Source organism: Vombatus ursinus, unplaced genomic scaffold (genome assembly GCF_900497805.2).
Source record: "Vombatus ursinus unplaced genomic scaffold, bare-nosed wombat genome assembly UNPS02000582.1, whole genome shotgun sequence".
Lineage (NCBI taxonomy): Eukaryota > Metazoa > Chordata > Mammalia > Diprotodontia > Vombatidae > Vombatus > Vombatus ursinus.
In genome coordinates this window covers 36,975,365-36,998,107 of record NW_020940360.1, presented here as the reverse complement: position 1 = coordinate 36,998,107, position 22,743 = coordinate 36,975,365, and the positions used below count along the sequence as shown (strand labels likewise).

Sequence of the window (22,743 nt, the reverse complement as noted above, 5' to 3'; positions counted from 1 at the left end):
GCCTCACTTTTCAAATATTTAGGAAAATGAGTCAAATTTGTAAAAAATATGAGCCATTCCCCAATTGGTACGTGGTCAAAAAATACGAACAGGTAATTTTCAGAATAATAAATCAAAAGTATCAATAGTCACATGAAGAAATGCTCTGTCACTATTGACTAGAGAAATGCAAATTATGTTAATCTGACATACCACCTCACACCTATCAGATTGGCTAACATAATAGAAAAAGTAAAATGACAGAAGCTAGGGTGGGAAGGGGGAATGTGGAAAAATTGGGACATTAATGCAGAGTTAGAGTTGTGAACTAGTTCAATGATGGAAAACAATTTGGAATTAAGCCCAAAGGGCTATAAAACTGTGCATATCCTTTGACCCAGCAATACCATCACTAGGTCTATATCCCAAAGAGATCAAAGAAAAGGAAAAAGGACTGGTTTGTACAAAAATATTTCTAGCAGCTCTTTTTGTAGTGATAAAGAATTGGAAATTGAGGGAATGCCCCTCAGTTGAGGAATGGCTGAACAATTGTGGCATATGATTGTAATGGAATACTATTGTACTATAAGAAATGATGGGCAGGATGATTTCAGAAAATCCTGGGAAGACCTATATAAACTGATGCAAAATGAAGTGAGAAGAAACAGGAGAATATTGTGCATAGTAATAGCAATACTGTAAGGATGATTAACTGTGAAAGACTTAGCTACTCTAATCAATACAATGATCCCAGAAAATTCCAGGAGATTTATGATGAAAAACGCTATCCTATCTCCAGAGAGAGAGAATTGATGAACTTTTGAGTACAGACTGAAGCTTATTTTTAAGCTTTATTTTTCTTGTGTGTATGCATGAGTGCATGTGTGTGTGTATAGGTGTTTTCAAGGCTGGCCAATATGTAAATGTTTTGCATGATTTCACATGTATAATTGATATCATATTGCTTGCCTTCTCAAGGGTTGGGGGAGGAGCAGAAGGGAGAGAAAGAATTTGGAACTCACTAGATGGGTGACATGATCAGTTCTGCACCTAAGAAAAATCTCTTTAGTGGCTGAATGGAGGATGGATTGCAGTGGGCAAAGATTTGAGGCAGGCAGACCCACCAATAGAATATTGCAATAATCCAGGCATAAGGTGATGAGGCCCTGTATTAGAATGGTGGCAATGTCAGAGAGGAGAAGGGGGTATTTTCAAGAGATACTGGAAAAGTGAAATTGGCAGGCATTGGCAACAGTTTGGATTTGGGGAGTGAGAGATAGTGAGAAGTCCAGGATGACTTCTAGGTTGTGAGCCTGGGGGACTGGGAGAATGGTGCTGCTCTCTACAGTAATAGGGAATGTAATGGGTTTGGGAGAGTTTAAGAGTAAAGATAATAAATTGTGTTTCGCACATATTGAGTTCAAGATATCTACTGGACAATCCATTTCAAGATGTCTGAAAGGCAGTTGGAGAAGCAAGATTGGAGGCCAGCAGAGAGACTGGGGAAAGAAGGCAGATATAAGAATCATCAGCATGTATTTTTTTTCTCTTTTGTTGATTTTTGTTTCCTCTTTCTGGTGGTTCCTCCTATTGGTTCTAATTTTTACTTACAAAACATTAATGTGAAAATATGTTTAATAGGAATGTATATGTATAGCCTATATCAGATTGTGCACCATCTTGGGGAGGGTGGTGGGGAGAAAGGGGGAGAAAAATTTTAAACTCAAAAGCATATGGAAGTGATTGTTGATAAATCAAAATAAATTAATAAAAATTTTTTTAAAAATCATCAGCATGGAGGATGGTAATTAAATTCATGGGAGCTGATGAGATCAAGTGAAATAGTACAGAGGCAGAAAAGAAGAGGGTCCAGGACAGAGTCCTGTGGGACATTCATAGTTAGTGGGCATGACCTGGATGAAGATCTAGCAAAGGAGCTGTCAGATAAGTAGGAGAAGAACCAGAAGAGAGTGGTGTCTCAAAAGCCTTACAAGAAGAGAGTATCAAGGAGAAGAGGGTGATCAACAATGTCAAAGGCTGCAGAGAGGTCAAGGAGGATGAGGATTGGGGAAAGGCTATTAGATTTGGCAATTAAGAAGTCATTAGTACTTGAAGAGTTTCAGTTGAATGATGAGGTCAGAAGCCAGATTGTTAAAGAAAAGAATGAGAGGAAAGGAAGGAAGAAAATCTACCTGTTGTAGATCACTTTCTCAAGGATTTTGGCCACGAAAGGCTCCAATGTGAGGAAAGGGCACCCTGCGTGAGACATTACAGGTACAAATAATTGTTAAGGGCACTGGAGATATACAAAACAAAATGCCATTTGAAGTCTAAGGGAGAAATTGTCATCAAAACTTGCTGGGTGTAGCAGGACTGATGGGGTGATGGCAGTCAGGTGATCAGTGCTGCTAAGCACTCTTTTGAAGTCCAACTCAAATGCTGCATCTAAGAATACAGAACAAAATGAACAAAGATAACACAGTTCTGAGCTTTTCCTGATCCTTCTAGCTACTAGTGTCTTAATCTACTTCCCTATTCTCTTGTATCCCCTATCCTGTATTACCTTGTATTTATTCTGCATATAGTTAATATGATAAGCAGCATGTCATAGCGGCTAGAGCTGTCTTCAGAATCAGATGCTTTTTGTCCTTCATTTTTGAAGAGGACCAATGACATCACAGGGTGATGTCTTGACTTGTGAGTGAATTGGACTTAAGGGAAATAAAGTTGTACACAGTTGTCAACCTCACTCTTTTCCAGAGTCATCAAAGACCAGTGGTAAGACAAAAGTCAAGGTGACTGGCGATGGCCCAGGATGCAGTAGATGATCTTGACATCTTCCTTGACCTTGACCAAGCTCTAAGTGTTCCACAGCACCTGCTTCAACTGTCTTCATGGACATTGGAACAAATTGTTCTCATCTGCTCATTCCATGGGCAGAAGTCTTCTCATGCTTGGGGTAGACACCCCAAGTTAAGGTTTGTGGCCCTCAACCTTGCCCTCAACCTGGTTTAGCCTGTCTGCTGAGACGGTTTACTGGGGTGTAGTTGCTCAGCCTGTTTCAGCTTCTTGGAGCCACAGAGAGCTGAGTGCTAGGTAGTCACCAAAGGTGGATGAGCAGCCCTGAAAAGGGCTTGGCAAGCTTTCACACAAGAGGTGCTAGTCCTCCTTGAACACCCCTACATCACTCAGAATCAGACAGACCTGAGTTCAAGGCTTGTTTCTGACATATGTTGGTTGTGTGACCAAAGACTTCTCACTGTATCTCTCAGTGCCTCAGGCTACTTTCTTAGACTAAATGAAGAGCAGGTGGTGCCTATCTGCAAAGGTATTTTAGGAGGAGTTTCCTCCCAGGGAATTCTCCATTCCAATGAAATCACAGGTTTGGTCTCTTTACTCCCATTTTTTTGTGTATATTTATATATGTAACTGTTATTTCCCCTGTTAGAATGTTAGCTCCATGAGGACAAGGATGGTGTCATCCTTTGTCTTGGTTTCCCCAGCGTCTACAACAGTGTCTGATGGATAGAAGACACTTAATTGCAAAATGCTTTTTGACTGACAGAATAGATGCATGAGATGCTGAAGGGGTAAGAACAACAAGATGTGGTAATTGGTTGAAAATGAGTAATGAGGGAGAGCAAAGAGTGAAAGTTGCAGATAAGAGAGACTTGGTGAATAATGAGACATGGGAAGACTCAGGGAATAGTGATATTACAGGCAGAAAGAGTTATGTCAGATAGAGGAGCAAATTTAGCTCAGTTTTGGGCATGTTGAGTTTGAGGTGCTGGTGGGACATCAGCATAGATGCATACATGGAACTTGGGGACTGGAAATAATAGATTTGGGAGTTATTTGCATAGAGGTAGCAACTGAAACTATTGAAGCAAATGAGATTGCCAAAGGAGGGAGAAAAGAGAATTAAGGGAGAAGATTAATAATAATAACTAATAACTATAACTCATATTTACAGGTTAGGTATAAGAATAGAACCTATTATTTCATTGGCAGAAGAAAATTCCCAAATGAGGGAGCTTCCTTTACCAATGTAGACTGGCACCTTCTCTGTCATATATGCAGAGATAATGTATAAAAAATGTAATGCATGCCAATAATATATGTAAAGTAATTTGTAATCTTTGCAGTCTCAGAGTGTTACTTAGAGCATGAAAGGGTTGAGTGACTTGCCCAGTACCGCATAGCCAGTATATGTCTGAGAGGGACTCGAATTCAGGTCTCTCTGGCTTCAAGGCCTATGTCATGCTGCCTCTAAACTACTACTTATGGAGTGCTTTAATGTTTGCAAAACATTTTACATGCATTATCTCCTCTAATTCTCACAAGAACTCTGCGAGGTAGGTACTATTATCATTTTCATTTTACAGATGAGAAAACTGAGGCTGACAGAAGGTGACTGGCTCAAGGTCCCACAGCCAGTAAGTGTCTAAGGCAGGATCTGAACTCAGGTTCCAATTCCAGGGCTCTATATACTATGGCCCCAAGGAACATTCACATCAAAGAGTCAGGAAGAGAAGCTGTCAAAGGAAACAGAGAAGGAGTGATAGAAAAATAGGAGAAGAACCCAGAAGAGTGTAATGTCTTTGAAGCTAAGGTAGGAAAGGGTATTCAGAGGGATGTGTCATCTGTATACATCAGTGTCAAAACTTCAGAGACGTCACGGAGGATCAGAACCAAACAAAAGGTTTAGTCGTTAGAACCACTGAGGAAGCAGTTTTTCAGTAAAATGTTGAATCTAGAAGCTAGATTTTGCAAGGGCAAACATTTTGAGGAAAATGTAGCAAAGGATCTAGAGTCAGAGGGACCCCAGCATTTCAGTGGGAAAAGCCCCTGGAGGGTATCCAGGCCGACCTGTACCTGAATGAGAATCACGTCTGTGCTCTCCCTTACAAGTGGTCACCCAGCCTTGGTATGAAGACCTCTTGTGCGGGGTTGGGAGGTGGAGGGGGGCGTGATGCAAGAGTTTTGGTGGCTGGTCAGCTCCTGAAGAGTCAGCAATATGACGCATAAGCCCAACACGCCAACACTCTCCTAGTTTGCACAGAGAGAGGGAAAAATTCCACATGGGGAGAAGCAATTGTTCCATTATGCTCTGCCCAGATCACACCACATCTAGAGCAATGGGTTCAGTTCTAGGCACATCTTAGCACAGGCACTGACAAGGGTCCAAAGGGAGGGAGGACCAAAGGAAAAGCAGGACCAGGAGAACAATACACACAATGACTACTCTATCACAATGCAAGTGAAAGCAACTCTGAACTGAGCGGCTGAACTAAGATTGAAAAGGGATAAGGAAGGAGGCTGTGATTTTGTTGGCATAGGGAACTCCCAGGTGAAGAATCTCCTTCTACCTATGCAGGCTGGCCCCTACCCTGCCAGTTATGGTCTTAGAGAGTTGCTCTGAGTGCTCAAAGGTAGAGTGACTTGTCCGTGATCCCATAGCCAGGGTGTCAGTGGAGGGATTTGAACAAAGTCCTCCTACCTTTGAGGCTGGCTCTCTACCCACTAGGTGATGCTGCCTCTAAAGCTTAACACAAGCGTGTTCAGTTGGAAAACAACGACAACCACAACAACTCTAGTTCTCTAGAGGAGGGGAACCAACCACCTCCCAAGCAGTAGCTCATTTTGCTTTTGGTATTCTTTGAGAATGAAGGACAAACAAGCCCATTTTGCTCCTACATAGCTCTAAGTTTTTTCTTTATTTTTTTTTAACATTAACCCTAAATACTTCTCTGCAACTTAAAACTATCACTTCTATTCCTGCCTTCTGAACAGAGCAAGCAAAAAAAAAATTCATAATGTTGTCAATCAGGAGAGAGAGAAAAGATTCAGTATTGGCACATATTTTGAGTGTCCACAGAATTATAGAAAATCTGTAATTGATTCAGCCTTCCTACTTTGTGAAAGAGAAGCTAGGTAATATAATCAACCTTGCCATCATCATGATCATCGTTGATAATGATTCTACCTTCATTTTCATCCTTGGTCCTGCTTAATTGACTGGAACCAGAATCTATACCAATCACAGATGAACACCCTGAAGAAAATGGTCCCAGTCTTCAGGGGCATAGTGGAAAGACTACAGGACTGGGAAGGGAAGGGAATAAGCATTTATAAAGTGCCTACTATGTGCCAGGTGCTCTGACAAGTGCTTTACAAATTTTATCTCATTTGATCTTAGAATAAATAAGACTTGAGTTCAAATACTGCCTCAGATATTTACTAACTGCATGGCCCTGGGCAAATCACTTACCCTCTCTGGGCCTTAGTTACCTCCTTTGTAAAGTGGGGATAATAACACTTATTAGCTCACAGGATTGTTGTGAGGATCAAATGATATAATGTAGGTAAAGTGTTTTACAGATTTTGAAGTGCTTTATAAATGTCTGCTACAATTAGTGTTGCTTTTATTATTTCCTCAAAAAATTCACGAAAAGATAAGCAGTCTTATAAAAGGCACAATCCATGACTATTTAGAAAAGGTACATCTATGGAGTTCTTGGGCTATCCTCTAAGGCTTCCTCTGGAAAGAGATAAATCCAGCAGCAGCAACTAATTGCTTTGTCACTTCTTTAATATCCTGTAATGTGAACTCACCCTTACACAACTCTCCAGTGACACTGGGAGCTCAATCTTTCACTTCAGGGCTTGGAAGAAAGCCCTGTTTACTGAGCTCAGATTCCATGAAAGCTGATCAAATAACAGTGCAGGAAGGGAGAGATCAGTGGTTATTAATTCATCCTGTGTGGACCATATTCATCTTTTAAAAAGGGAAGCTATAATATTTTTTACCCTTCAAAGACTACAATTAACCTGAAAGGTGGTAGATTATTTTTCTCCTGTGAATTATTGTGGATTGTGGATTCAGTGCTGAAAGGAGACCTAGAGAATATCTGGTCTAACTTCCTCATTGTATAGATGAGGAAACTGAAGTCCAGAGAGGTAGATCTATGAAATGACAGAACGAGTCTTCAGATTTAGGTCTTCTGTCTCCCCATCTATTATATCCCCAGCCTATTATAACAGGCTGCCTCTGAAGAATGTCATAGTTCAGGTCTACTCATTAATGGAAAATAAGAGTTTTTACACACACATAGATGTATTATGTATGTGTATATATATACATACACATGTGTATATGTCTATAGAGATGTATATGAACATACATGTGTGTACACATATGTAACCATATGTGTATATTTAAAGCTTGCAAAGTACTTACATACATTAAACATACTTTACATATATCATTTCATTTGATTCTCTCAACAACTCTGTGAGCTGAGTGTTACAGATATTATCCCCACTTTATAAATGAGGAAACTGAGGCTCATGGATAGATATGTGCATACATATACACATACATACACAATTTCTATCTATCTATCTGTCTATCTCGTTCAGTCACGTCCACCTCTTCATGACCCCATGGACCATAGCACACCAGGCCCTTCTATCCATCTCTTCCTCTGCCATCCCCTTCTCCTTTTGAAGGCAAATCTTTTTTGCCTTCAAGATCTTTTCCAATGAGTCCCATCTTCTCATTCCATGGCCAAAGTATTCGAGCTTCAGCTTCAGTATTTGACCTTCTGATGAGCAGTATGAATTAAAGATACACACACGCACACAAATACATCTACATGAATATATGTAAATATATATTCCCAAAACAAAAAGTTTGATGTGAATAGAAAGATAGCCCTTCTTCATATAGTCAATAAATACCAGCACTAGAAAATCAGTCGCTCTAATTGCGTTTCAGCAGCATCAGCCCTATGTCAGTGGGGAGACTTCTGTCCCATGAAAGGTAAGCACAAGTGGTAGAGGTACTCCCCATGAAGTATGTATACATATACACATACAAATATGTACTCCTACACATACGTGGGTGTATACATGTATTAAAGTCCTACCCAGACATTTACTATATGTGACATGTACGCATTACATATATATTATGTAAGTGTGTGTTTTATATATAACATATGCACATTATATATACACATTTTATCTGCCTTTAATTTGCTTACAGGTATTTATATAATACACACATGTCAGTCTCTCATGTATCTTGAATAAGGCTAAGAGCTATGGCCCTACAAATATGGTTAGCTACAGGATATGAACAGTTTTCAAAGGAAAAAGAATTACAAACTCTCAGCAACCTTATGAAGATTGCTCCAAATCATTAACGTATTACAGTAGAAAAGGTTCTGGCCTTGAAGTCATAGGGTCTGGATTCTAATCTTGGTGATGTTGCCTACTAGCTGTGTGACCTTGGGGTCATTTAAGCTCTCTGGGCCTCCACTTGTTCATATATAAAATGAGAGGATGAGATCAGATGACCTTTGTGATCCCTTAAAGCTGTAAAACTATGATCTTAAAAAAAGGAACACAAATTAAAAGACCAAATCAACAGCTCACATCCCTCAAACTATCAAATATGCCAGGGATAGGGAAAATGTAGATGAAGAAACTCCCTCCACCAGTGAACGATGGTGCCTCCTCTGCAACCTAGAGTCTTAGAGAGTTATCTAGAGTACTGAGAGGTTAGGTCACCTGCAGAGTCACACAGTCTGTACATGTCACAGATAGGATTTGATACCTGGCCTACCTGGCTATAAGGACAGCTTTCTATCCATTATGCCAACTTTGCCTCTATCATGCGAAGATAAAGTGATGGAAATAATCAATGTTTGAGGCATTATGTGACGACAGATACATTAATACATTGTTGGTGGAACTGTAAATTGGTTTATCCCTTCTGAGAATAATATGGAATTATTCCTTAAAAATAAATTAAAAAATTAAATCTTTTGATCTAACATTTCTACTCAGGGCACATACTCCAAAGCAGGCAAAGACATAAGGAAAGGCCTCATATGTACCAAAGTATTCACAGCAGTACTTTATGTGGTAAAAACAAAACAAAGCAGAAAACAAAAAGGGGATCCATTAACTGAAGAATGACTGAACAAATTGTGGTATGTGAATGGAATGGAATATCACTGCTTTTTAAAAATGACAAATATGAGGAATTTCCACAAATTTGGGAAGACTGGTATGAACCAATACTGCGAATTCAAATGTACCTTACCTGTAGGGAGGACACGGTCTTCTTTAGCCTTCTCTGACATAACTAAGGTTATTTCCTTGTTAACTTTTCTTAGCACCTCATGGATCATATGACTTTCAAAATTTTCCAGAAGTTTTTGAAGCTAGAGTAAACAGAATCTGAGAGTCAATCTACATTTTGGGCATATATTTTAGGCCCTCAAGGTACTTTTCCCCCCTCCTCCTGCGATATTTTCTCCTTATCCTCTTGTAAAGGGAGGGGAAAAGGCTCCCTATAGGGGACACCAATACACTACAAGGGATTCTTAGGCAGTAAATACTTAAGTCTAAGGCAAGTATTGATTTACTGAAAAAAAAAAAAAGAAAAGAGAGGTGAATTCAGTATCAACTATTTATAACTTGATGTTATTTCCTTTGGGACCTTAATTCAGACAGAAATGTCGGAGACATTGTCATACAGAGGCAAACATGGATCCTGAAGAAGGATGAGAAATGGACTCAACATTGTCATACGATGATTTAAAAATCAATACATGGCAATTATAAACTGGACCAACTGTCTCCCCACTAGGGTCCGAGCGAGCAAGGGGTCGGCATCAGCCTGTACAGCCATGGGCTTGGGCTTAGTGAACTTCCAGATTTCCACACAGACTTTCTTGACCTGAAAACTCCTCTCTGGGTTTCAGTTTCCCCAATTTGGTCTCAATCCCTGGACCAGCACTGCTAAGAAACCCTGGTTTCTGACCTCCATTTTTCCAGCCTTACTTTGGCTCTTGATTCAAACCCTGCCCATCTTTCCCCAGAGGCGATTTTCCCCTAAGGTTGGAGGGGACTGTCCTATTCATCAGCACTTATCAGTCCCTTGCCTGGATACACCACCAATAAAAGTGATGAGTGCCCTACCATCTTTTATTTTCAATGCTTCAAATTGCTCTCTTTATGGTGCTACAGATGCTTTACAAAGGAGTGTGGCTTCGAAGACAAACAATAATATCAGGCCTCACCGGTGCAAGTTATCGGTGCAGCTTATTGCTAGGCAACCTGCCTAAAGCCAATGAACTACCAGATGCTTGGCTTTGCTTACCTGTCAAATAGGGACAGCAATGCTTGTCCCTCTGGTGCAGGTCTGAGACAGGAAATTACTTAAGGAAGCAAGTTCTGTCTGCTACAGATAGGGTGTTCTCAATATGTATGTATGAACAGTGTGGGGCTATGAGAATATGTCAGCACTATGACAGACAATTCTAAAAGACAACTTTCATTTTTTTTTCCCTCTCCTGATTTTTGTTTTTGCTTTATGGGGAAGTAGTGATAGTGTTTACCGTCTGGCTTTTATATGGAAGGCAGAATCTTCTACTGGTTTTTTTTTGGAGGGGGAGGGGAGGATATTTCTTTATCTTAGGTTTTGGGATAGAAATTGATGTAGCAAATTTAATCTGAAACTTTAGATTTCCAAAAATGTATTAATTCAAGAACTGTTATTTGCTTTTTCAAAATGAAAACTATAGACTGATTTTAAATAGTTCTCCTAGGACATATTAAAATGATTCAGTTTAGGGAAATTTGGTTTACAAACAACATTTAATGTGCAAAGTAAGCATATTCATCCACATGGTGAAATACTAAAGACATCAGCAATTAAAGAAAAAAAAAGAGAACCTGGCGGGTTTTGATTTCAACTTCCGAAGCTCCTTTGGGAGGAAGTATAGACCGACAACTTATCATAAGCCCTTCGAATTCATCTTCTTTACCCATCTGCCTGGCTATGGTTTTCATGGCAGGATAAAGAATATTAGCTCTAGAAATGGACAGAGACAGGAATAATAGAAAACTGGTCATTCTCATTAAATTTACTCGAATATTATTTTCTCTTACAGGTCAAGAGCTTTGGAGAGGTTGTAGTCTGTATCTAGTACAGGCCTACACAACACAACCTATGGCTGGGGGTCTACTTCTACCCCGCCAAAGGATTTCAGGAGGCCAATGAAAAATGTAGGGTTGCCACTGCAAACTCTCCTCTTTGTCACATGACCTGTGGCAACCAACCATCATCAGTTTTTCTCTAGTCTAACCTATCTGCAGGCCCGAAGATGTTTAGCCTATTTTAATTTTGGCCCCTACCTACTGCCAAATTGTGCAGGTCTGATCTAGTAGAATGTAATCTCCTTGAGGGAAGGGACTGTTTTCATTTTTTACTTTGTCCCTGCCCTTGTCCCTAGCCTTTAATCATATTCCACCTATATTAGGTACTTCATAAACTCTTGCTCAATTGAATTGAATTTCATCCTTGGAGGGAGGACTCACCACAATGAAATCACCAATCCATTGATGTATTTAGGTGTTTTCTTTTCCTACTCTGAGATTTCCCTTCCTTGTAGACACCCCCAACAACAGATTCATATGGCCAGTTCATTCTCCACTAAGGCCCCAGTCTTACTTCACCTGTATTTTATGACATTTTCCCTGGGGGGAAATTTCAGTCATTCATTACAATACTGACACAGAAGAATTCAGACTTGGTTTGTTTCCTTTTTTCCCCTCCCTATTTTACAACAGGAGAGAAGAAATTAGACCTTCACCCAAAGCAGAATCACAGTAGAATATTCTGTCTACCCCCTGTCCAGACTCAGAAATGTCCTTTCTTGTGGGGTCAGTGACAAAGAGTGGGATTCTTAAGGATGATCATCACAGAGATAACATTCTCACATTATCATTTATTTATTTATTATGATTCAATTTTTTGTGTGAGGCAATTGGGATTAAGTGACTTGCCCAGAGTCACACAGCTTGTAAGTGTTATGTGTCTGAGGCCGGATTTGAACTCAAGTCCTCCCGAATCCAGGGCCAGTGCTCTATCCACTGCGCCACCTAGCTGCCCCATCACTGGCATTATCATTGTACTTATAACATTCTCACAATGTGGCTTTCTTTTCAGTGATTCCTGCCAAGCCCAAAGAGACTTGCTGTCTTGAACAACACTGATTCCATCCTTACGAATATACTATGACTGAAATGCATAGAAGACATAATCTTCATTCCTATCCTGGAAATATACGCATGTAGGAAGGGGAATGGGGAGGTGGAAATGAAGAAGATTCCCAACAGGAAAGAAGCAGGGAAGGGAATAAGAAGTTTCCAAGCTCTTCTCTATGTCCACTGACTCTCTATTATAAGCAGGTGTGTAGAAGGATCTATATTGAGACTCCCCAGTAACTAAAGGTCAAGATTCATCTTCATGAATTCAAATCCAGCCTCAAACACTTACTAGCTTTGTGATGCTGGGCAAGTCACTTAATGTTGCTTGCCTCAGTTTCCTTATCTGTAAAATGAGCTGGAGAAGGAGATGGCAAACCACTCCAGTAGGCCAAGAAAACCCCAAAAAAGGGATCATAAAGAATTGGACATGATTGAAACAGCTCAAAAGCAGCAACTAAAAAGCCCTGGGACAGATCACTGTGGAACATATGCATTATTGAACAATAATTATTTATTCAAGTCCCTACTATTCAAGTCAGCTCAAGTCAACACAAATTTTTAAAACACTTACTTATGAGCAAGATGTTGTGCTGGGCACTGAAGATACAAAGCAAAAATTAAATGAGCCCTGCCCTCAAAGAGTTTACATTTCACTTAGGGATACAACATGTGTATACACATAAGTAAACAGAAGATAACTTGAGGAGGGAGGGACCACTAAGGACTTGGGTAAGGCGGAAGGAAGTAAAAAAGGCTTCCAATGGGACGTGGCACCTGATCTGAGCTTTGAGGAAACAAGTTCCAAGAGGCAGAGGTGAAGAGCCAGTGCATTCCAAGCATAGGAGACGATCTGTCCAAAGACTAGGAGAGAGGAGATGGAATATTGGTGTTGGAGAACAGCTACTAGGCCATTTTGGGTGGAATGAACAGTCTACAAAGAAGAATACCATAAAATAAATCTGAAAAGGTGAGAGATGGATTGTCGAGGGCTTTAAATACCGGGATGAGAAGTTTGCATTTTATTCTAGGGGCAATAAGAAGCCAATGAAGATTGTTGAGCAGAACACTGGTGTAATCATATGTGTATTTTAGGAATATTAATTTGACTGCTTATGAAGGATAAATTAGGGAGGAGATAGTTTAGAAGCATGGAGGTCAATTAGGAAGCTATTGCTCAGGCAAGAAGTGATGAATTTAACTGTGTGGGCAAAGAGAAAGGGATAGATGTGAGAGATGTCATGGAATTGCAAACAAAGCTTGACAATTTATTGGATTAGGTTGGGGAGGTAAGGGAGTGGAAGATTTAAGGGCTATTCTAAGGTTGTGAAACTGGTTAAGTACAAAGATGGTGATTCCCTCAACAGAAATAGGGAAGCATGGAGGAGGGTTGGGTTTGGGGGGAAAAAGATAATGAATTTGTTTTTTTGAAAAGTTGAGTTTGAGATGCCCTTGGGGACATGCTGTTTATACAACTCAGCGTTTTCATGATAAAGCCCTGATTGTAGAGAGAAGTTGTATAATAACTTCCACTGGACTCAGAGGGAGGCTGTGATTACTGAACAGCACAATAAGTCAATTCTAGCCTAGGAAACAAAAGACAAGAGAGTCCTGGTGGGCACAAAGAGAGGAGTATTTGTGAATCTTCTCCATCCCACTGATTTTAACCCAAAATATTGTTCTATCAGAAAAACTCACCCATAGAGCTCCAAAAACTGTTGATACAGAGCAACTGTGTTGATGTCTGCCACCCTCAGTTTGAGTTGGCCCCATCCCTCCTTTAGCATTTCAAGCTGCTTCCAGATAATAAGAAAAGATCTCAGGAAAGCATAGGCTGTCAGTGGGTCCCGCTGCTTCTCACGTATTCTGAAGGTCCTTGCGCTGCCCCATGATTGACTTCCATTTAATTCGGTCATTTTGTTCACTTTGGACTGAAATTATTATATAGGAAGGGAAGGGAGAAGGGAGTCAGTCAATAAACATTTATTAAGTGCCTGCTATATGCTCTTAACAAATATTATCTCATTTCATTCTCACAAGAACCCTTCATGTTGGATGCTATTATTATTTCAGTTTTACAGATGAGAAAATTGAGACAGACAAGATTAAGTAACTTGCTCAGGGTCACACAGCTAGTAAATATCTGAGGATACAGGCCCAGTGTTCTAGCCATTGTACCACCTAGCTAACTATACTATAATAGTAAAGTAGTATAATATATTACCCTAGAATAAGTAAATTAATAAATGAAATATTACTACACAGTAATAGTAATAGTGGAGATTTGTTCTTGCTGTTTGTCCTTCATTTTTTGAAGAGGACCAATGACATGACCAAGGGACTTGCCTGGCACACACATTGGATTTAAGTGGAGTAGAGTTACACAAAGTCATCAGCCTTACTTGCTCCTCCAGAGTCATCAGAGTCCAGTTGCAAGACAAAAGTCAGGATGACTGGAGATGGCGTGGGATGCAGTGGATGACCTTGGAGTCTTCGATGCCTGCTTCAGTCGCCTTCATGGTTGTTGGAACTAATTGTTCTCATCCACCTACCCCATGGAGGAAAGTCTCCACATGCTTGGGGTAGACATTCCTAACTTACCAACTGGTTTGAGGCCCATAGGTTACTCTCAACCTGATTTTGCCCATCTTTGACTGTTGCACATACTACAGCTTCTTAGAGCCACAGGTGAGAGCTGAGTGAGAGGTGGCCACCAAAGGGGACTTGTAATACATTTAAAACTTTTCAAAGTTTTTTTTTAAGTTTTCAAAACATTTACATATATTAGTATAACGACCTTATGAGGTAAGCACTAGAGCTATTATTATTCTTACTTTACAGATGAGGAAACTGAAGCTCAGAGACAAGAAGGGTTTTGTCCTTTCTTCCAGAGCTAGTGTTAGAAACAAGTTTGAATCCATCTCTTGTAGCTTCAAGTCATCTCCACACCATGTTGCCCCCAACATACTACCATACAAATGCACAGGTAGTTATAATGGGAGATAAATGTTCCATTAAAAAATATAAACATTGCAATGTGGAATCAGAGAAAGGAAAGATTACTTCTAGCTTGTGGGGGAAGAGGAAAATCAGGAGAGTTTTAGGCTGATTTTCACATGTACACCATAATATCCTTTGGTGCCTGGATGAGCAGATTTTATGTTCAATACTAATGGGATGTGGCTTATATTTGTATTTTTGGAAGTAAAACCATCTTTTCTATTCTATACGCATTTTTATGGACGCTTGTAAAAAGGATGATTTCAGTTTCAGTTTATTGTATTGGCCTGGAGTCCACTTGGTTAATATATGTGTTGTTGTTCTTTGTTCGTTTTTGTTTACAGAACAAAGGCTGTGTATTTTTTTTTTTGGCTTTAATAATATTTTATTTTTTCCCCCAATTACGTGTTAAAACAATTTTTAACATTTTTCTTAAAGTTTTGAGTTCCAAATTCTATCCCTTCCTCCCCTCCCTCCTCCCTGAGATGGTAAGCAATCTGATATAGGCTATACATGTGCAATCATGTAAAATAGGTCAACGTATGGTTTCAGAGACATAGTTTTTCTCTGAGAAGAGGCACCATGCTGCAGGGGAAAGAATGCTGGATTGGGCATCAGAGGACATGGGTTCTGCTATTTAATAATTATGTGACCTTGGGGTTAGATTAGATGACCTCTGGATTCCACTCCCTCTCTACATCTAAGATCCTCCCATGCAACGCACATTTAAATTATCTTACTTAAGCATTAACCTCTGTCTTCAAAAAGGTCAGAACTTCAGTCTAGCCTCTAACACCGAGGAAAACAAAACAAAATTACTAAACCCCTCAGGGCAACACAGGGGATTGCAGTCAAGACATGAATCACCAGCAAGCCTGAGTAGGAGTAGAATGCAAAGATCTTAGATGTTCTTTCTAGCTCCTCTATTACTCAGTATCCCTGGAAAAAAAGAGGAGAAGAGGACACATGAGGCTAAGCCGGAACTAAAGTGGGGTGACTGGCCCTTTGCCCCAGGGCACCAAATCTTGGAGTGTGTTGATAGCATTTGCGTTCTTCATAGTAAATCTACAACTGCATGTAAAACTACAATTGTTAAAGTAAATTATGGTTTGAAATAAAAAAAAAAAACTACTGAGCAATAAATTCAAATTAAGGGTAGTTACCTCTCTCTCCAGCAGAAACAGATCACTTTCCATGACTTTTTTTTTGAAGGATAGTAGAAGGCAGGATACAGGAAGAGAGAGAACAATGACAGGGCAAAGGTAAGGGAAATTAAATATCAGAGGCTATTTATAGAAACAGAATAGAGCTGCTGGTGGAATGAGTTATAGGACATGCTACAGCTATTGGCTTTGTGCAAAACATCTCATTCTTGTGTTAGGTGTTTTAGGTAATACTTCTTTTCTTTTTTTCTTTTTAATTATGAACTTAACACTCATCAACAAACACAAACACATTCCAGTATATGAGAGTTGTAAATGAATCCTGGCTGTTGAGATGGGAAAGCAGCAAGATGGAGGCCTTGCCTTGACATTTACACTGAGACTGGTTCTATCAGTCAGTCAGTTAATAAATAGTATAGTCCCTGCCCTTAAGGAGCTTACAGTCCTCACACTTAACAACAAAAGCTTATAAAGCACTTCCTACATGCAAGGGCTATGGGAATGCAAAGAATTTTTTTTAATAGAACAGTCCTGTCTTCAAGGAGCTTACATTCATGGATGTAAGGAGTAACATTCATGGATGTTACTGTGTTGGCCAAGAAATGAACACAAGTCACTCTTATTCTGTCAAACCCAAGGTTCTCCACGCAGGTAGCATTTAATATTTGTTTGTTGCCTTGGGACCATAGAGATGCTCAGGAGGTCCTCAGCATCATCTTTGGGTTCAGGTCTGGAGGTCTTTGGGCTAAACTGGATCACTGACTGTAAGGTGGTAGAGAGAGGTGGGAGAGGAAGAGTTCCTGTATCCCAGAACTGTTGGTGGATGGTTTTACTAGACACCACCTGTGGGTCACAAAAAACACTCCTCTGAAAATCCTGACACCAACGACTCATGTAAAGGCAAGATATTTAACTACAGGAGGTGGCTCAGAGGGAGGTGGCAATAATAGCATTACTCTGTAACTGAATATTCCTGAAGGGAAAGAGCAGAAAAGGACATATGAGGCAGAGAGAAAGACACAAACAGAACTAGAATGGAGTGATTGGCACTTTGTCTGAGGGCACCAAAACTTGGAGGGTATTGACAATATTTACACTCCTTTAGCAGAAAGACAAACCAGGCTTAGCATCTACTTAGCAAGAATAATTAATTGAGCTAGGGAGCTTTCTCTCCCCAGCAGCTGAATTCCTCTCTATCCTGGCTCTAACTTGCTCCCTTCCCCAGGAGGGGATGTGAAGGGAGAGTTCTCTGTGAGGGTAGGGTGGGGTGCCCTCTCTCTGCAGCGTCTTGTGGGTGAGGGACCCTGTAGTCTTTTCCTGAGACACGGGCTCCTCTCTTACCCCATCCTCCAGAATCTTTCCTCTCTGCGTCCCAAGCTTTCTCCTTATCCTTGGCATCAGAATTACTAGTTATAGCTCTAAGAGAAATAAGTGAGTCAAACAGGTAAATTCAATGAACTAGTAGCAGAAGACAGAATAGAAGGTAGGTCTTAATACTTCTGTCCAGGGTCTCTTCACTAGATCTTTGTCTGTAACATCAAATCCAATATGTGTGATACACAAGACAAAAAAGATAAAATTGAGATTTTTTTTGTTTTGCTTAGGTTCTTACATTTTTTTTATTGATTTCATTAACTATTTCCCAATTACATGTAAAATTTTTAAATTTTTTTTCCTTTAAAAATTTCATTAAATACTTCCTTTTGCTTAGTTTTAATGAGCAGTGTAATGGACAGGGCACAGGACTTGGAGGCAGGAAGACTTCTGGGTTCAATTCCCATGTCAGACACTTAGGAATTTTGTGACCCTGGGAAAGTCATGTAACCCCTGTGTGTCTCAGTTTCCTCCTCAGTGGAATGAGGGGTTTGGACTCCAAAGAACCTTTCAGCTCGAAATCTATGACTGGAATCCCCCCGACCTTTCATAATCCTTGTTCATTTTTCAAAAGAATGAAAGCTGATCTGTCCCTGACTCTGAGATCTTTTAAGCAAGAGCTAACCCAGGCACACAAACAAGTCTCTTAGGGAGAGACCAAGATGCAGCTGTGGATCAGGTAGCCCATGAATTAGCCCAGGGGGACTCAATTCCATGAGAACAGGACCACATGCCAGGAGTACCTGCTTGTTTTTCTCTCCTGAGGTGCGCAATCCTCGGGGATCTTCCCTCATCCTGTCATAGCTGCTCAGGAGCACGTCCTCCATCTGTAACTGCACAGACACCAGCTCCCCATGGGCCACTTTTCGGTCTTGATCATTGAGTCCACACAGGCATAACTAAAGATAGACAGCCCGAAGAATTAGTATGGTACAGCAGAAAAAGCATTGGCTTTTTGAGTCGAAGGAACCACGTGGTGTTCAAGTCTCACTTCTGATACTTACTACCTATATGACTGTATTCTAAGCTTCAGATTCTTTTTTTCGGCTAGGCAATGGGGTTAAGTGACTTGCCCAGGGTCACACAGCTAGTAAGTGTCAAGTGTCTGAGGCTGGATTTGAACTCGGGTCCTCCTGACTCCAGGGCCGGTGCTCTATCTGCTGCGCCACCTAGCCGCCCCCTCAGCTTCAGATTCTCTAGATGTTAAATAGGGAGACTGGACTAGGCGGCCTTTGAAATCCCTCCCAGTTCTGTGAAGGCAGCTAGCTAGGCGGTCCAGTGAACAGAGTACTGGGACTGCAATCAGAAAGAGCTGAGTTCAAATCCTGCCTCAGACACTTACTTGACCCCATTGCCTCAGTTTCTTCATCTGTAAAATGGGGATAATGATAGCATCTACCTCCCAGGGCTGCTGTGAGGCTCAAATGAGGTAATAATTGTAAAGTGCTTAGCACAGTGCCTAGCATGCAGTAAGACCTACATAAATGTTAGTTGTTGTTATTATTACATATTAGAACTCATTATACAACTTATTATATAGATTCAGATAAATCTGAAGTCAAATCATGTTCCCCGATCTACCCATCAACATGCTAAATATAAACATGGCTAGTATGGAAGTGTGCTTTGCACGACTGTACATATGTAACCTATATTGCTTGCTCTTAGGGAGGGGGTAGGGAAGGGGGGAGAAAGAGAATTTGGAACTCAAAATTTTAACAAACAAATGCTGAAAATATTTCATGTACTTAGAAAAAAAATCTTAAATATTATTTTTAAAAATGTTACATAATGCTACATGTAGTAGGAACCTCTCCTGATGCAGCTGATACTCTAATTGCAGGCAGTATGGTGGGTCTGCACTGCGTTGCTTGTGTCAAGAGGTGTCAGGTTTGGGGAGGTTTTTTGGTCATATTTATATTTTTCACACATTATGCCATCTCTTAGTTGGGTTGCCTTGGAGGAGGGCCCATCTTAATGTCCTGATCACAAGCCAGAGCCTGAGTCTTCTGACACTCTGAACAATGCTTTGGTTGTTCTAACAATATAAAAAACGCCGTTCCTATAAAAAGCATGACACGTCCAGTTGTGGCCAGTTCATGACCCAAGAGATAGATTAAAACAAGAGACTCTTGGTGAAGCCTTTCTCACTGTTCAGGAGCCCCCTGTAGATTTCAGCATCCTCTTGTCCTCTCTGAAGTTTTGTGAGAGGCACTGGGCTGGAAGTCAAGAAGACTCTTTATTAGATACTTCCTGGCTGTGTGACTTGGTCAAGTCAGGGTCTCAACACCTCTGAGCCTCAGTTTTCTCACCTAAACAATAAGGGGGATGGATGGACTCAATGGCCTCAAAGGTCCTTTCCAGATCTAAATCTATGACTCTATGGTCATATCTATCTTGCCACTTCTCCCTAAGCAACTGCATTTCAAGTCTCTTCTTACTTTTAAACTGAAAACAACTCCAGGGGATACGGACCCTTTGCAGCTGCTGCTACTACAGCCGCCCCTGCCTCCTGTCCTGGACAGGCAGAACTGGATCACGGTGTCTTGAGAAATGCAAGCACACAAACCACAAGTTTGCTGTACAGTGTGCAAAGCCTAACAGAATGGGAACAAAGAAGAAATAAGGCATGAGAATACTGGTGGACAGGTAAAACTGCTTGAAAACTTCCTGAACCCTGAGAGGAGAATTTTCTCAGTAAGTTGCTATCTACTAAGTAGGAGTTCAACCAACCAACCAAACAAACAAACAAACAAACAAAATACTTGGGGAGAAAAAAAACTTAAATTTTCACAGAAAGACAATTTCTAGCCTTGAATGTTTTTAAATAACTTAAAAAAAAAACTCTGCTCCAATAGCTGCTTGCCTGGTTTCTCTGTCAAGTGACACCTTAGTTCCTAGGCTATCTGAGTTCTAAGGCTGCCTGTTAGAGAAAGCCCAGCTAAGTCTGAGGTAAGACAAATAGATACCAATGGGAGTGTGGTTCCCATCTGTGTTGAGCAAACATGACTCGCTTTGTTTTATATAAACTAAAGCTTTGTCATCAAACATGTGACTTGTGGATGACTCATACTCCAGCAGGGACACAGGACCAGGTACAGGTATAGGTCCATGTACCCGACCAGCAGACTTGTCTGGGATGCTCCAATGATAATCTTGGAGTTGTCACCATGACTTACCTGCATATTGTATTCTAGGGGGTCTGGGCTGCTGAGGATAACTGGAAATGGTCCTCCAACTGCTAGGAAGGCCCTCCAAGGAAACAGCACGAATGCCTAAAGGAAGCAAATTAAAAACTTAATGACATAGTTCTGTTACAATAAACTTATACTGTGGACGTGAATGAGTATGTGTGTGTACTGTACACTGATAAACACATGTTGGGAAATCTAATTATTTTGTGGAGCCTTTAGCAAAGATAAGAGTGGAGAAAGGGGAGAGAGACAGAAGGGAAAAAGATAGAGGGAACAGAGGGGGAGGGAAGGGAGGAAAGAGGGGGAAGAAAGGAGGTAGAGAGGGGGAGGAGGAGACAGAAAGGGTAATGAAAAGGGAGTAGAGAAAGGGAAAAAGAGAGGGACAAAGAAAGGGAGAAGGGAGGTGGCAGGAAAGGGGAGAAGACAGGAGGAGAAAGGGGGAGAGAAGAGGGAAAGGAGGGAGGAAGAGAAGAGAGGTAGGAGGTGGGAAGAGAGAGAATCTCACCATACTGAAAACTAGGTAAGAACTTTGAAGGTTTCCTATAAAGAAAGAAAACTCAAATTTTTTTTTTTAAGTGACAATGTTGTCACTTTATGCTCCACTTTCTCTAAAGAGTGGTAAATGTCTTTCAAAAGTGTACCTGCCTCACTCACCTGGTGGCTCTGTGGATCAAGGGGCTGAGGAAGACAGAATTGTGATGCAAACACGGACTTTACAAGATTGTTGCTCATTGGTTGTAACCCATGGAACAGGGAATCTGTGACAGTTTGGTAGGCAGAAACGTTTCCAGCAAGCAAAAATGTTCCTCTAACAAAATATGGACATAATTTGTTAAAATCAATGACTTTTACTTTTCCACAATTCTCAAAAATTCTTCCAAGTCACATTTTAAAGTGAATTCCTGTAAGCTACTGACTTATGCCTCTCTTCTCCTTTTTAGGCTAAGCTCCTTCTGGTCATCTACAATTGGTGCCTACAGTTTCTCTCCTCTCACTCACTTTTAAAACCCTTTGCAATCTGGTTTCCAATCTTATTCAACTGGAAATATTCAGTCCAAATTTACCAATAATCTATTAATTGACAAATCTAAAGGCCTTTTCTCAATCCTCATTCTTCTTTACCTCTCTGTAGCCTTTGACAGGTTGATCACTTTTCTTCCCCTGGGTTCTCCTCTCTAGGTTTTCAAAATACTGTTCTTTCCTGGCTCTTTTGCCCACTTGATGATTCTTTCTCATTCCTCTTTGCTGTATCTCCCTCCAGGGCACATGCATTAACTGCAAGTGTCTAACCAGATTCTTCCTTGGGCCTTCTTTTCTTCTCCATTGTCTTACTTGGTGATCTCATCAGCTCCCAAAGGTTCAATTATCATTTCTCTGATTCCCAGATCTATTTATCAAGTCCTAATCTCCTGAGCTCCAGTCTCAAATTACCAATTGCCTTTTACACCTCTCAAGCTGGATGTCTCACAGGCATCTCAAACTCAAAATATCCAAAACAGAACTCTTTATCTTCCCTCTCAAAATCTCCCCTCTTTTAAGTTTCTCTACCACTGTTGAGGGCACCATCATCCTCCCAGTCACCTGAGCTCAACCTCTTGTTTCATCCTCAACTCATCACTCTTTCATCTTCCGTATCCAATCTGTTGCAAAGTCTTGTCCTTTCTGCCTTCACAACATCTCTCATATATACCCCCTTCTCTCCACTCACATAACGACCACCTTGGTGCCCCATCACTTCACCTCATTAACTTGGTCTATTGCAATAATCTTCTGGTCTATCTGTCCTCTCTCTCTCTCTCTCTCTCTTCCCACCCCAACCATTCTCCATTCAGCTACCATAGTGATCTTGATAAAGTGCATGACCATGTCACCCCCTATTCAATAAACTCCAATGCCCTTTTACCTCTAGGAACATATATAAAATCCTATTTGCTTTTTATAGCCCTTCAGAACCTGACCCTTTCCTA

The 22,743-nt window shown here is 40.6% G+C and overlaps 1 protein-coding gene across 1 annotated transcript in view; it reads right to left on the bottom strand.

Annotated features, from left to right (window-relative positions):
• LOC114037753 overlaps window positions 1–22,743 on the bottom strand; it is a 188,314-nt gene that overhangs the window by 30,750 nt on the left and 134,821 nt on the right. Inside the window, exons 30-35 of the mRNA XM_027854705.1 lie at window positions 21,431–21,584; window positions 20,762–20,857; window positions 18,326–18,481; window positions 13,744–13,976; window positions 10,732–10,870; window positions 9,095–9,215 (exon numbers count right to left, since the gene is read on the bottom strand). Of these exons, the coding sequence (XP_027710506.1) occupies window positions 9,095–9,215; window positions 10,732–10,870; window positions 13,744–13,976; window positions 18,326–18,481; window positions 20,762–20,857; window positions 21,431–21,584 (899 nt within the window). The remainder of the gene's footprint in view (window positions 1–9,094; window positions 9,216–10,731; window positions 10,871–13,743; window positions 13,977–18,325; window positions 18,482–20,761; window positions 20,858–21,430; window positions 21,585–22,743) is intronic.